The sequence below is a fragment of the Apteryx rowi genome, unplaced genomic scaffold (assembly GCF_003343035.1).
Source record: "Apteryx rowi isolate R43461 unplaced genomic scaffold, aptRow1 scaffold_287, whole genome shotgun sequence".
In the NCBI taxonomy this organism is placed as follows: domain Eukaryota; kingdom Metazoa; phylum Chordata; class Aves; order Apterygiformes; family Apterygidae; genus Apteryx; species Apteryx rowi.
This window is the reverse complement of record NW_020449274.1, coordinates 108,937-124,470: the sequence shown is the minus strand read 5'-3', so window position 1 is coordinate 124,470 and position 15,534 is coordinate 108,937. Positions and strand designations below refer to the sequence as shown.

Sequence of the window (15,534 nt, the reverse complement as noted above, 5' to 3'; positions counted from 1 at the left end):
AAACCCTAGAACATTAAAGAACTTCAATCACCACAGAAACCAAATATCTACATCTTTATAAATTATACAGTATGTTGCATTTTATAAGTTTTTTTTAAAGAAGAAATTTGTACCTAAAATCCCTTCAGCAATTTTGCTAGTTTTTTTTTTAAGGATATAGAGTAGTTTGTTCCTAAAGAATTGTTATCGGAACCTATTGGGGGGGGAGGCAGAATGAATACATGATTTTGACGTGTGCAGAACTTAGGACAGTAGAGGTTCCCCTTTAAGGTCTTTCTATTAATGCAAATCATCTACTCTTATTCGGGCAACAGTGGATCAGTCCTGAAGAGAATTCTTCTGTATCTATCTCACTGCATTAGGTATGCCTGTTCTAGAAAATCCAAATGTGGCTATTTTAAAATAAAATAATTGCAAGAGCACATTGGACTTTATCTTGAAGTAAATTAAATTTAAATGATTCCTAATCTTACACACACCGCAAAAAAACTTCATGGCCCATTTTTTATGGAGACATCTAAACTCACATAATTCTGCATGTCTGTTGCCAAATGTAGTTAGTTATTTCAGAACTGATTAATCATTCCAGCAGTAGTTGTCTGATGTACTCACATCTTCACCAAAGTTAGTATTTGGAACTTGAACAAAATGTTGGAATACACTACCTGGCTAATGCAAGACCAAAAGGATTTGCAATTCGAGGGAAAACACATACAACATACGCATGAGCGGCTAAATCAGTTACAAGTATCTTTGATAATGGATTCAGGTAACTAAAAATATGGTTGAAGTGTAAATGCCCAAATGCTTGGAAACAAATTTGTGAAGACAGGAGAACAATTTCATTTCATGCAAAATGCTCTAAAATTACTCACTACACTGAAACTTTTCTCCCCACTAAGAGCTATTTGCCAAATCAAAATCAGATTTACAACACGTTTGAAAGAAATGTTTTAGAGTAACCAGTTATAAGCCAAAATTGCCTACGTTTAACCTCACACATAACAAACCTTCAGCTTACAGGAATTTACAGTAACGTTAAGATTTCAGAATTCATGCATAATATATGATAAATATACATACACTACAGCTTTTATGGTAGCAATGTTTTAAGAAAGATAATTCTGTGCTTACTACATCTATGAAATTCCTAGATCAAAAGTCAATTTAAGAAAAATTCTAATCTCTAGTCCTAGAAATTCAACATAAACCTATTAAGGGTTCTAAATTATGAAAATATACTCACGTCATATTGCATTCTTTAATATTCAGACCTGAATTCTACATATGTAAATTCAATGACTTCAGTAGGTTTGAGCAGGCTTAACTAATTGGCAAACGAATTCATAAAACACCTTCACTGAGCCAGAAGAAACAGAACCCATGTCGCACTCCTACTGCTGCAGTCAATCACCCTATCTTGTCAGAAAGCTTCATAAACATGTGAAGATCCTGATGTATTAACACAGATGTGCGGTCTCAATAAAAAAAAAAAAGAATGCTTAGAAATGCATGTACTCAGAGTTAATCCAACATATCTAAGTTAGCATATATATGTGTGTTAATACTTTAAAACTATAAAACAGATTAGCTGATTTTAAAATAAATCAAAATGTTTGATTAAGCACAAAACTAGGATTTAAAGTAACTCATCTGAGAATGCTTTTGTCCAGGAAACATTAAAGTGAAACTGTTAACATGGAATTAAGGTAGCATCTATACAGGTTCTCAAAACAAAAACAAAAAGCAAAAAAAAACCCCAAACCCCACAGAATAGAATTTAAACTTATATAGTTTGGTATATTTAGATTTCTCTTAAATGCATAATAAAAATTTCAAACATCCTTAACTCTGCCCTGTTTTGATAACATGCCAACCCACTGCAGTATCATTTCAGCAAGTTGCACTATTCCGGTCACAAGTTAAATAAACTTTAAAATAGAACTTCCCTTTTCCATCCTCCCGCATGAACATTAAACAAAAACACCCTCAGAGAATGGTACCCTGTCATTTCTCTAATTCTTTTGCTATGTAAGTAATTTCAAGCTACTATCCCCATTTTTAAGTATCACCACTAAAGGTCAGATTTTATACTAGAGCTGCTTTTATGCCAAACCCAAGGAATCATGGAGAGCCAGAATATTTTGGATGTTCAGACTTGAGTTTTAAATCATTTCACATTGTAAGAGTAGCATAAGGCACTGAAAAAAACCAATAACCAGTTTCTTTTGCTGTGTCATCCACACTTTCTTATGTACAAAACACATACATCCCATCTAATTTTCTCATTTATCCTCTTCTGTTAAGTAGTATGTTAATTAACCCTAGTGGACAAAAACTGAAAACAATTCTTGTACTGATGAAATTCATGAGAGAATGTTACTCTGTTTTTATGCATCTGAATTAAAGTTTCACTAGACCATCAACTGAAAACCCCTTTTATTCCTATATTTACACAGGCCAGTAAACTAAATTTAAGAAACATCAACTCTCACGTGGTACTGCAAGAAAAGATAAAAAAATTAATGAGAAAAAAAAATTATGAGACAAGAAACACACAAGAATCAGAAAACCAAAGTTTGCTCAGTATTTGAGAAGATTGCCCTAAGTCCAAGACACCTGATGGCAGGTTAACTAGGACTCAAAGGGAGTTTTTCAACATATTGACAGAAGTCATCGTGCATTGTGCTAGTTTGCTACAAAAAGCACTTTAAAGTACTTAGTTGAAAGAATTAAAATTCAATGCCCATTTCGAATGACTTTCTTGAAACTGTATTAAGTTGGAGGCAAATGTATGTAGAAAGAGCTTTCTTTCATGTCAGGTTTTTATAACATACCATCTCTTTACAGTATTGTGAAATGGAGGATAATGCTTAGAACAACACAAAATGACAGAGCATTGCAAATGTGCAGGTTATTTGAACAGCTAGCTGAACTATCAACAGTGATATCACTCATAAATCTGTGCTTCGAGTGTATGAATTTACAAAAGAGCATTTTTTAGAAATTGAATCTAAGAAAGAAAAACATTATTTCTGTATTAAAAATATCCAGGTTATACCCTACAAGTAAGCTGTATTAGTTTACCTAAATATTTTAGAAAAGAGAAGCTGTTAAAAACAAAAACACAAATGCCCTATAAAAAAAACCTTTGCATCCAACTACCTAGTTTACTAATATCTCACATGATTTAATATTTGTTCCTGGAAGAAACAAGAGCTGGTAACTCACCAGTACAGATTTTAGTCATTTATAACATGCACAGCTCAAAATAAAACATCTTAAAGGGCATTGCTAATATTTTTAAGAGTTATCTCAGAAATCACAAGCAAGCGTAAAGGGCAATTATACCTACAAAGGAAATAGTATTCCTGACTCCTCCATAACTATATGATGGAAACTTAGGGGCAACTGAGGATCATGCATTTATTTAATGTACACACATTTCACTATTAAACCTTTGGCTACAAACCAAGGAAACATTACTTAAAAAGGCACTGGCTTTTACATACAGTGACACTTTTAAAAGTGTATCTCAATATTAAACAAGATAATCAGTGAGAAATGGAGCCAATGAAGTCACATGTCCTCCAAATTTGTGAAGTTTGTCTTGCTACTTTTTAATCACAATAACCTCAGGTTATCATTAGTGCCTTACTACACTGGGCAAGTGAGTGCACATACATGCCTAGTCTGAATTTGCATGTTGATGTGACAGCTTCCACACTGCTTTGACAGACAATACCTATGTGCTAACTGGCCAACTAGTTATCAACAAAAACAGTGTGCACCTGCTGAGTTCTCCCTGCCTTCCCCCTCACTAGAGGGAATTTTAGTCTCTTTCCTCACCCCAGCTGCTTCTTTTCACAAAATTTGCAGGAACTTATCTTTGATACTTACTACTAGTTCAAGTGAAAATGAACAACTATTTCAAGAATTAGCGAGGAGAGATCAATTGACAGAATGATCACATAAAACTGGGTTACCATATCAGAATTGAGCAAGTTTTTGTTAAAGCTTCTATGGCTGTCACACAATTAAAAAACATTTTTGTCACATACCAACRTTGCACTTTGTTAAGTTTTAAAAAAAAATTAAATAAAAAAAAATTGGTACTTGGCAAGCACATATGTATCTTTTTGCTTAGTAGTGGCACACTCACAAGTGCTATTTAATAACCTTATTTCTCCATTTTTTAACTTTCATGAACACATGCACTTTTCACTGACAGTATTCTGCTTTTTGTTTGAAAAGTGTCTAACATAACCTCAAATGAAAACATAAAATGCATAAAGCCACATAAAACTCAAGCATACCCGAAACTCTACCTTTCAGTTTGGGATGTTATAGCTATACTATATGCATACAAACAGTCAAGACAGAATATTAGTAACTTTCAGAGACAGAAACTAGAACATTAACCAAGATCAGAATATGCAATCAAATCAAAACACAGAATTTTCAGAATTGATCACACTCAGTGTTACAGTTTGATCTGTAGGCTAGTAATAAATTTGAAAAATCAGATGCTTAAACATTCCAAATATAAACTCATGAATTTCCTGACTCCTATTACTACAGAAAGAAAAAGAAGATACTTAAATACATTACAAAGGCTACAACAAGCCTCTTCAGGAAAATGAAAATTAAGATTCCAGAACATTATGCAAAATTTTGCTGGGGGGCAGGGAGAAGACAACTGAAAACAACACCCACCACAATATCCAAACAAAATACATGCTCCAGACCTTCCTGGCTGAAAAATTCATCCACGCTACAACCCTGTACAGTCATCTGCTTTGAGATCAACCACTAGGCTTTAATAACCCAAGAAAGACTGAGCTGCAGAAATTTTAAATATAAAGTATTACTGAATTCACTTCTAAACATTCATTCAGAGATTAAGGTACTCCACAATTGTCTAATTCAACAAGAAAAAATGGTTACAGAGATCATTTTAGAGGCCAGCCTCACTTTTTCTCTGCTTCTTAATGAGCTGTCAAAAAGCAAGATCAAAATACCCTTTACTCTCCATCCTATATTTGGTAAGTCACTGCAACATGATGATCATTGTTTCTTAAGATATGATGTAAACACTTTAACAGAAGAGCCACTTTTTCATACAATACAGCGTATCATACAATGACCATAAATGAAGTTACTGAGAGTTACAAATATACATTGTAAAAAAATCATTTGTGTTGGGCAGCCTATGAATTCTCAATCACTATGTAAGCATAGATAAGCCTCTCAAAGTAATATCATATATTAAAGAGAAGTAAGCAGTCTAGCCACAATTATAACTGTAAAACTTTCACAATCTTAGAATTCACTGCATTTAAGAGAGATTCATCAAAATATATTGGGGGGGGGAGACAACAAAGCAAAAAAAAAAAATCCACATTCACACACACAGACAACATAATGGTTTTACAACTCACAACTTATTTTCTCATCTAATATCCTTTAGGAAAATTATGATGTATATCCGTGACACTGCAGTAATTTCCAAAATAAACTGATATAAACATATGACTAGCACACAACATAGAAAAACACAGGTGGATAGTAAATGGAAAAATGTATTAAGATTGCAAACTATTTAAAAATGATAGGTGTCTTTTGGCCTTCCTATCTATATTTCATATATATCCTTGAGATTTTTGGCATAAACTTAATTCCTGACAGTAAGCCTAGATAAGCCTAATTAATAATTATTCATACTAAAAAAATCTAGATTGGGGAAAATTCCTCTGCTGTTCTCTTGTTTTGGAAGAAGAAAAATAACATCTGGTTTGGTCAACTATCTTTCAGAATGGAAATATTTTAAATATCCTTTAAAAAAAAAGAAAACACACAGAAAATATGTCTTCTCCCCCAAATCACAATCAAGCACACTGAAAAACACACCCTTCATTCTCTATGGCTTAGTTACTACAATAGAGTTTTAAAACATAATTTTAAATATGTATTTTACAGAACCTCTGGCAAGCAGAGAAACATTTTAAACACATTTTATCATAATTTTCATCTTTAAGAAGTTCAGGCTCTTGGCTAGTAACATCATCTTATGCTGGGGGGGAAGCTATTTCCATATTAGACCAAGTTTCCTGTCCTTATCCCCAAACTCTGAAAGGATTGCCAAAGGACCCTTTACAAGAAAATTAACATGCTACAGTTCATGTTGAGCTTCTAAATATGTGAAATGGGCATACAAGCCAAAGCAGGAGATATCAGCAAACACTGAAGACTATAGTATGCATGCATGTCTACAGGGAGTAGCATCTTATTGAAAAGAGACTTCATAATTGGTGGGAAATAAGAAATTAAGAGGTTCCACAACAACAGCATCAAATGAACTGTTTTAAATTATGTATATTATTATTGTATTCTCCCATGAATCAATTATGTAAGATCAGTTTCAAACCTATAGAACAATCAAGATAATCTTGTTAAATTAATTCATACAACAAAATACAAAACCGTTCCACAAATCACAGGAATCATCAGTTCAGTACTACTACACTTTGGAGCAAGGTTGCAACTCATAAAAAAAACCTTTTACTGGAAGCAACGTAACAAGTCTATCAAACCAAAAACAATGATGGGAGCATGAAGATCTCTTAAGATTCTTTGAAAAAGAGTACACATGAGCAGTTACTTGTAAACAGTACCAAAACTACATTTTCTGCATTTTAATTACTTGGCATCTATCTAAAAACTCACTGCTATTCAAAATGAGTAGTGCTATTCTTTTCTGGATGATGTGTACCTAAGAACTCAATTTGATACTTCCAGAGCATATAAAATAACTGCAAGAATTAAGGATAAAAATACGATTTTACTTGCAAAGATTTGTCAACTGTACAAGTCCTCAAGCAAACATTAGTGAATGCATTTAATGACGGTCCTGACAGCTACCATTAGCCCCATTTCACAGATGTACAAACTGAGAAATTACCTAGCCAAGATCACATAACAGCAGAGCATTTTAAAGAGTTTTTAATATTCAAGGTAATACTCTCCGTCATACCTTCCCTTGGGACTGCCCAAAACAGCATCTAATCAGAAAAAAAAAAAAAAACACTTGTTTCTTACATTCATATTAGTTCTTTGTGTACTGAATTCATACTTAACCTTTTGTACCAGGCTTAAGCAGACATTCAGTACATTCTTTATGCTTTATAAACAAGAAGTAAATATAAACTCAGTATTAATAACTGTAATAACTGTAATTAGAACAACCTTATACAACAGAAGACGGCTCAAAATGTGTTTAAACTTGCAAAAGAAATCCAGAGAGCATGCTTGTACAATATATTGATCTTCTAGATGTGAATTCACATAAATTCATTCATAAGAACACTCTTTACTTGTGTAAAATGGGAAAAATATAGTATTTTTTAAAATATTGTCCTGTTTCTGACAATCAGATACCATGTTAAATTAGGTGTCTAAATTTACAAGTGTTATTTGTCTGTGACTGCACAAAGGCAGCAGTTTTAAGCTCAGTGATTGTTCCCTAACAGAGTTGAGCCAGGCAATGCTCATCTCCCCCTCTCCATTTTAGATAGATATTTTTCCATCAAAAGAAGAATGCTATCCAACAAGCCTCTCAATGTTAAGGGTCAGAACTGACGTCACAATATGAAGAGTTATTTGAAGATTACTATTATGCCTATTATGCAACAAAATATTCTAATGCAGGCATTTCCACTGGATATCTGTCAAGTATTAGGAGAACTAATTGGAAGGGAATATACCTGCCAAGAGGAAAAAAAAATGGTCGAGGACAATGCTACATCTCTAAAATGCCCTAGTATCACACCAGGATTAAAATGTAGTATTAAGCTATGATTTCAATTTTTAAATATATAAATATAAAGAAAAGTAGAAGACCAAGTGTACATTCTTTATATGCATATACTACACTGTTAACTTCTGCCATTTTGTTCAACATAGGCCTCCAGGACAACCTGAAGTAACAATTCTGTCCTTGTTTAGTTCACTTTATAATAAATTACTGATGACATCACATAAATAATGAAGAACTAGACCAGTTTTTCCCTCTGAAATGCCCTCATTTCTACTAAGTTCACAAGCACACTTGCGTCAGAAACTTTTATCTGAAATTTTATCACCATGTTCTTGAGCACAATAACGAGAAGAACGGTTTTCTACTTGTTTCCCCAACCCATCCACCACAACCCTCAACTTCAACATCTGCTATATTTACGAGTATATTCATCAGCTACATACAGCACTACTTAGGTAACACTATCCCCAATCCAGACATACGTAAGGTAGTGCTTTCGAGGCACTACACAGCCAGATCCGCCCCGTTCCACCTAAACACCCCTCTGGTGTGGTGTAAAAGAGCGCCCCCACCTCAACTCACACGTGTATAACAGGAAAGCGAAACAGAGACAACTGCCTGATACTTCCAGGCTCATGGTGCCTTGTAGGACTCAGTGCAGAATCTCAGCTTTGCCCTGCCCCCGTCAGACCTACCTGTGATCCAACGCGGCCGCCGCAGGGAGCCCACCACACGTGGGGGGCGGAGGAAGAAGCGTCCCCACACCACGCTCCCCACCTGCCTCCACCTCAGTGGAGAAACAGCAACGCGCATGCGCACCGCCGCCTGCACTGGAGCCCAGTCACGTGCTCCCATGCAATATGTGCGTAGCTGTGCTGCGCTTGTGAGTGTGGGTGCGTGGCGCGTGTGCAAAGCTGCAGCTCCCGAGCATGCGCACTGCGGCCAGCATCACAGCCCGGGGCAGCGTTCGGCATAAAGTGCTGCCACTACCCGGCCACCGTGAGAGCGCGACCCGCCGCCCGCGCCCCGAGAGGGACGTGCAGTACCTGCGCTTCTGGGTCCTGCGGCAGCCCCTGCCTCAGCGCTCCGGCGACAGCCGCCGCTCCCCCGTCTTCTCTCCGCTGCCGCCGTAGATTCAAAATCGGAACCCACTCCAGGCACCAACGCCGCCTCCCCCTGTCGCACGCGCCGGGCCGTTATGCAAATAAGCCGCGTATCCCCTCCCCCTCTGCCGGCTGGCCCCACCCCCTTCGTGGGCGCAGGGGCCGGCAGTGGGGGCTGCCTTGCCGCCGGCCAATCCCAGGGCCGGCCATCTTGGCAGCATGCAAATAAGCCGCCGTGTTATTTAAATGAGCAGTTGGCTCCGCCCCTTGGCGGGCGGTTGCAGACGGTTATTCGCGATAACCTGCCGGGACCAAGGGCGTTTGAGGATAGAACGAGGCGCGCGCCGCCGCTCTGGCTGCGAGGGGGCGCTGCCCCGGCAGGCGGCGGCAGAGGGGGGGGCAGGGCGGCAGGAGCCGCCTCGCCCTGCCCCTCGCCTTCCCGCCACAATGGGACGTGGCTGCGTGGGCGCTAGGGTATCTCCTCCCTAGCACATGCGAAAAGCCTGCCTGAGGTCCTGTGGATTTCTCGGAAAATAACCTGTGTCACCGGCTTCCAACACTGCTAGCTGCAGCTTCCTTACCTGCCCTGTTTCAGGTTTTTGAGCTGTCCTGGGGGTAACCTTAAGTTTTCTTTATGACAGGAAGCACCTGGCCAAAACACAGAGGTTTTTTTTCATAGCGGGGTTTGGGTTTGAAGAGTGTCAAGAAACCAAATAGCACTGTTAGCAGTACTTCAAGTACATCAGAGGCAAAACAGCTTAGCCTGGGTGATCAGGAGGTCAAAGCCTCAAGTGGCCATTTCCCGCTCACTCTCAATTTCTACCTAAAGGGGTGTGGGGAGAAGAGCATGGGATTTGCTCTAATCTGAGTCATAACTTGGCACACTCTGTACTGCGGCCAAAGACACAAATGAGTATTGTCAACAGCTGGTTGACAATTAGCTCAACACTAATCTAGTTTTGAGACTCAAGTCCCAGTTGTCCACTAACTCTATGATGAAGGGAGAGTCCCTTTCCCTCTGTGTTTAGGCAGATGCACGTTTTTTTCTTACTGAAGGCTTAAAACACAAAGTGAAAAATGGCATCCTGATTTTTCTACTTCAAGAGTGTGCTAAATACACAGCAGGAGTTTTTGTCAGTCACATCCAGAGCATACTCTGTGTCCCTGCATGTAGTGAAGCAGTACCTATATGGCACAGCCATTGCAAGGGTTCTGCTAGAACCAGTTTACAGATTGAGCAGCAGGGTTTTAAGATGTTGCCATTCCCAGTGGGTTGCCTGACATCTCTGCTAAATGCTTCCACTTACACAGCAGAAATGGCAGCAGGAAATGTGTGCGTGTGCCCCATAATTTTGGGCAAGCGCATCTGCAGCAGTGCTTTAAGCAGGTGTACTAGCTTGGGTACTTGAACAGCCGAAGTGTGAACGACCATCTTGCTCTGCTGTCTCTGCAACAGGCATGGCAGTTTCTAACAGAAAGTGTGGCAGACACCTGAGACAGTAATTTCTAAAACTTTTACAGCTAGCTTTATCAGACCTTCTGGAGCTCTAGGGCAGTACTGGAATGTTTTATCTTGGAAAATGGGAGATTTGGATTTTAGCTGGGTCCTCTGTGCTTTTGCATACAAGCAGAGGACAGGATATTTCAGATAGAAAAGGCTAGAGCTATCCAGAAGTGGGCAGTTACTAGCTGTACCTATTATTTAACTTGAATTTCACTGCTGGTGAGCACTTTTACAGGATCCATGAATAAACATCCTTTGAGAGTCAATCAGTAGTGAAAACTTTGTGGCTAAAAGATGCATATTCCCAGAAGACTGGATATTAATATAGTCATCTTTTTGGATAACAATTGGTGGTATTTCAAACTTAATTTAGTATGGAAGCCCTTACAGCAACATAGTATTTTTTTCACTGCAGTGCATTTCATGTACCTAAAGGAAGAATGAGGAAGGAGGATTTGTCACCCTAAAGAACATACAATTTATCAAGTGTGCATTTAGGTATGAATTTGCTGCTATTAACTTGATATTTTGTCATAGATAAATAGAAAACATAGAAACAACAACATAAAATGAATGTTTATAAAAATCTTTCTTGGATCTCTGAGGAAAGGATGGTAGTGAAAGTCAGTAGTAGTGAAAATTAGAGTGCCTCAAAGCAATCTTATTTTTCGATCCCAGTATCTGTTTCGACTTGTGACTGGACACAATTTAATCAGCAACTGAGAAGACCAACTGACTACTAAGAGAAGAGATGGAATGCTGTTAATGATGGTTATCCCCAGACTTTAGATTGCTGACAATCTCTGAAGTGTTTATAAGTCTAATAACGAACGTGCCACTGTTCTTTCAAATTCCAAAGATTCCAGGTGTCCAGAGTTTATATTTTGTCCACAGGAAACAGAAACTGAGAAATCTTGGAAAGAAGTTCAGAGAGCCAAGTTTGTAATGAAATACAGAAATATGAAAGTTGCATTGAAATCTTACACTTAATAGCACAGAAAGTTTGTGTAAGGCCCAGTAGACCAAAAACTTTTTCTTAAGAACTACTCATAAATATTTCAGATATTGTTTAGGGAGCATTTTTTAATATTAGCCATTTATTAATGAATTAAACACTTATTTTAAAGGTGACAAGAAACAAATACATTCAAAGTTTTATATGGAATTGCCTAGAAATTTAACTTGTTGTATGTATACCTTTTGGAAAGACAGAACATGAGTTTGTATTTCAGCAAAGAGTTATGGCAAAGACAAAAGTGGACTTTAAAAACTTTCTTTGCTCTATAACAGTTACAGAAAGATAAACTATTAAACAAACAAAAAAAACCCAGTTAATTTTGTTTTCAGAGCTACTTACTGTTGATCACCAAAGACAATAAAGATTAAAAGAAAATCAGCATCAATTATTTTTTAAAGGGGAAAGATTTCTTTTCAGTCTCGTTTTACTTAGCACAAATTATGTTAATATGTTCATCATGGTATCATACCCATTTTCTATCATTAAAATGTGTCAGATTATTTGACATTTCTTCAAAACTGGTATTATAGAAAAACTAAAAAATACTCCTAGTCATTTTATTAAATGTGGATTTTTTTAGCTTCTTTCTCAGGGAATATTCCTGTTGAGCCTTAAAAGCAAAAAAAATCCCTGCCAAACTGTATTTTATTTATTCCCTTACTCCACAGTTGTATTAATTTCATGAGGTAGGTGATATAGTAAGTGCCCTGCCATGACATTTTAAGATACTGGTATAAACAGTGAGTTAACATCCTTAAATTTTAAGAGCAATGACAATGTCAAAATTGTCAGCTCAGTAATTTGAGGAAGGCAAAGTCCAGATTTCTGTTAACTGCTCTTGCTGAAGTCAGATTGGTCATAAATTCAAAAGAGCAACTGTGTATCAGTTTATACTGCTCAGATTATTTGTAAGAAGAAAGTTAAAATAAAAAATAGTTGAGAAAATATGACTTCATTTCTTTATTTGAAAAATTCCCTTTTTTTGCTGAGAAAAGTGGTGTGTAATGCAAATACTTCACTGGAGTTAAATTTACAAGATACTAAACTTGCAACACCATAAAAAAGTAGTTGTCCATGCGGTTCACTTTCCTGTCTGAGAAATCTGCTAATGTATTCAGACATCACAGTGATAAACACAGAAAAAAAAGACCAATAGATTCTAATGGGCTTGAAAAAAAAGTAATACTATTTTATGTGCAACAGACAATTTCATCTTCGTGTCCTCAGACACTGAATTTAAGCCTTGGTGTATGCATATAACGTAATTTTCTTATATCCAGATAACTGCTATAGAGATTTCCCAACCTATGAACCACAGATTACTAATAAGCTGATTACATGATCCTTCTTTCTGTACATTAAATTGTTTTAGAAAAATGAGGCTTGATACCTTAAATACTTCCCAAATATTACTCCTCTCCATATGATTTAATAACTGCTAATGGTGATGTTGCAGAGTCACAAATGGGAAAGCTAAAAGGAAGCATATAAATTGATGCACAAAAGAGGTGTAGCTCTCAGTATGAAAACAAACTTTTTATATATAGAAAACTATTGACTTATAAAAAAATCAAAATGTGATGATAAATGGTTAGCAATAAGGAAAAAAGTGAACATTTTATGTTTTAAATAATTGCTGGAAAATATGTAATTGCCCAAGGTCACCCTGATAAATAGATGACACTTTCAAGCCAATACATTTATGTTAATTTTCTTGGTAATTGAGTAGATTAATAAGTATTTTCTTGCACAGTAAAAGCCTAATAGGATGGAATGATTAAGACTTCTCTGATTATAAATAGGTCTTACGCAGGGCAAAAGAAACACTGTAATATCAGAAAATAATAGTTTTCCAAGTTTTAGTTATATTTTTTCATTAACAGAAATATGTATGGTGAGAAAAAAAAATACATACCTATCTGATAACGTAACCTGTGATTCAATGACTCATTGGAACTTCAAGAATTTCACCAGGGAGGCTTAAAATGTAGCTCAAAAGGGAATTGCATGATACCTTTCTGATGAAGAACAGCAAAGAGAAGATTTTTAAAATTCTTTTTTAATGTAAGTGCACATCTTTTTTTTTCATAAAGAAACTTAAAGTACAGCCAACAGGATGAAATTGTGAAAACAAAGCTTTTACTAAACTTTTTTTTTTTAAATTAAACTTAACAGCATACAAAGATCACAATCCTGGTAAATGTAACCAAAATACCTGAGGAATTTTTTCTATAATGAACTGAAATTATTTAAGGCATTTTCATGTCGGTTACTTTTCACTGTACATACCTTGCAATTACATGACTTCTGTAAAATACGCTAATATTATCTTTCTATTACTTTTAGGGGTCATAAGACAGAGGATTTGGGGAAAAAGCCTAAAGCCACTCTCTTCCGCTCAGACTTAATAATATTAGTTTTATTAATAAATTTACTAATCATTAAGTAAGTACTCTGCTGCTCAGCTGTTTTCTGATCAAAACTTACTCTCTCATGACTTTGCTGTGTTATCTAGCTCATCTATTTACTGGGCAGATGTGTTTAGGTTTGTTAAGCACTTAGCAGTCTTTTTTCTCTGAGTTCTCCTCTCACATTACTACCTTCCACCTCACTTAATAAGATAACAAACTAGACCTAACTTCATCTCTGTTATTAATAAGAAAATTGTAATTGTGCAAGCTTCTGTACCAACCAGACTGATACAGTTCAGTGGTTAAAGGACAGTTCAGTGATGAAGAAGGAAGTGACAAAAATGTATTTTTATAGCTTGTTAAATTTGTTTCTACTGCACTAACATAACCTACCAGTATCTTGAGATATGAGCAGGCATGATCTGCAGTGTGAATTCTCATGCTTAACCTCTAGCTAAAGAGTCTACCACACTTCAAAAGAGAAAGTAATTTTAACAACATGTGACCTAATGGACAGTTGGAATCTATTAAATAAAATCCTTTTCCAAAGAGTCTAAAATTAAGTCATTTCAAAGCACCAGTCAGAAATCTGTTTGCTGGAAAGAAGAGCTCATCTTCCATTATCCCACTTACTCTTTGACATGAGAAAGTTGTGTAGCATAGGTTTTTTAAAAATAGCAGGTGATACACGGGAGAACCTTAAAACTATGGGAGCTATTCTGGTTTTACCAATTTTTCTTGAAGTTTAATTTGAATCACTGAAAGTACTCATATGGTGGCAGTAGAATAATGTTTTTTTCATCAAGTGTATATTGAGTATGTGACTTACTTCCTGAATGCAGTGGTCTTTTCCTTCCTTCAGAGATAATTTCTCTGGAGGTAGCTTGGTTTAGAAGAGGATTCCCCCAAATACAAAGTAATATTGGGGTAGCATTGTTATTATAGTAAAGATTGAGAAATAAGTAGTGCTATCTGAGTTTTAACTCCCACAGTACTTTTTAAATGAGATGTGCCTGACCTCCAAATTACACACTTAAAGAAATTTTTATGAACTTGTGTCTCATTAACTTTTATCTAATCTATCTAGATATTTTTAGAAACTGATGAAGAAATGTAAAGAATGTTTCTGATGTTTCCTCCTGTGGATACTCTTGGGAATATGTTCTGACTTGTTGGAAGAAATTTATCTGAACAGCTCTGTGGAATGTAATGAATATTGGACATCTTCAGTAAATGAACTGTGCAGATAAATCTGAAATGTGTGGGTTGACTTTTGTGTAATCATTACCTGGTGATTTTTGCTGTTATTAACTTATTTTAAAGAATTTTAAAAAATTGACCTTTTCTAATGTTTAAAAATGGAAACACTTTTTTAAAGAGAAAAATGTCTATACCATTTTAAAAGGCTTACCCTCAGGTATCTCGGTTTCTTTTTCTCAACTCTAACTTTGGGCTTTTTTAATGTAATGCCTGCTTTAGATACTTCTAGATGGTGGAATACTTATGGTGTAATAAATCCAAGTAATAAAGATTATAAATTTCTTAATAAATGATGATTTTACAGGAAATGGCCAGTGAAGATTCAGGTGCAGAGTGCTTTAGTAACAACCTAAAAAGGTAAAACACTTGGGCTTAGCCACAGTGAACTTTTTCAAGGCAGGAATTACGTAGTAACCAGGATA

The 15,534-nt window shown here is 36.2% G+C and overlaps 1 protein-coding gene across 4 annotated transcripts in view; it reads right to left on the bottom strand.

Moving 5' to 3' along the window:
- ATF7IP (activating transcription factor 7 interacting protein) overlaps positions 1-9,031 on the bottom strand; it is a 114,987-nt gene extending 105,956 nt beyond the window's left edge. The window contains exons 1-2 of one of the 4 annotated variants that reach the window (XM_026069114.1): positions 8,863-9,031; positions 7,034-7,061 (exon numbers count right to left, since the gene is read on the bottom strand). Coding sequence is in view for 1 of the 4 variants with exons in the window: in XM_026069109.1 (XP_025924894.1) it covers positions 7,034-7,061; positions 8,512-8,671 (188 nt within the window). In the remaining 3 variants the exon portion in view is untranslated. Of the gene's footprint in view, positions 1-7,033; positions 7,062-8,511; positions 8,688-8,862 lie in introns of those variants that run through there. The other 3 variants (XM_026069109.1, XM_026069112.1, XM_026069116.1) reach the window with 3 other exon arrangements.
- Positions 9,032-15,534: the final 6,503 nt, after the last annotated feature.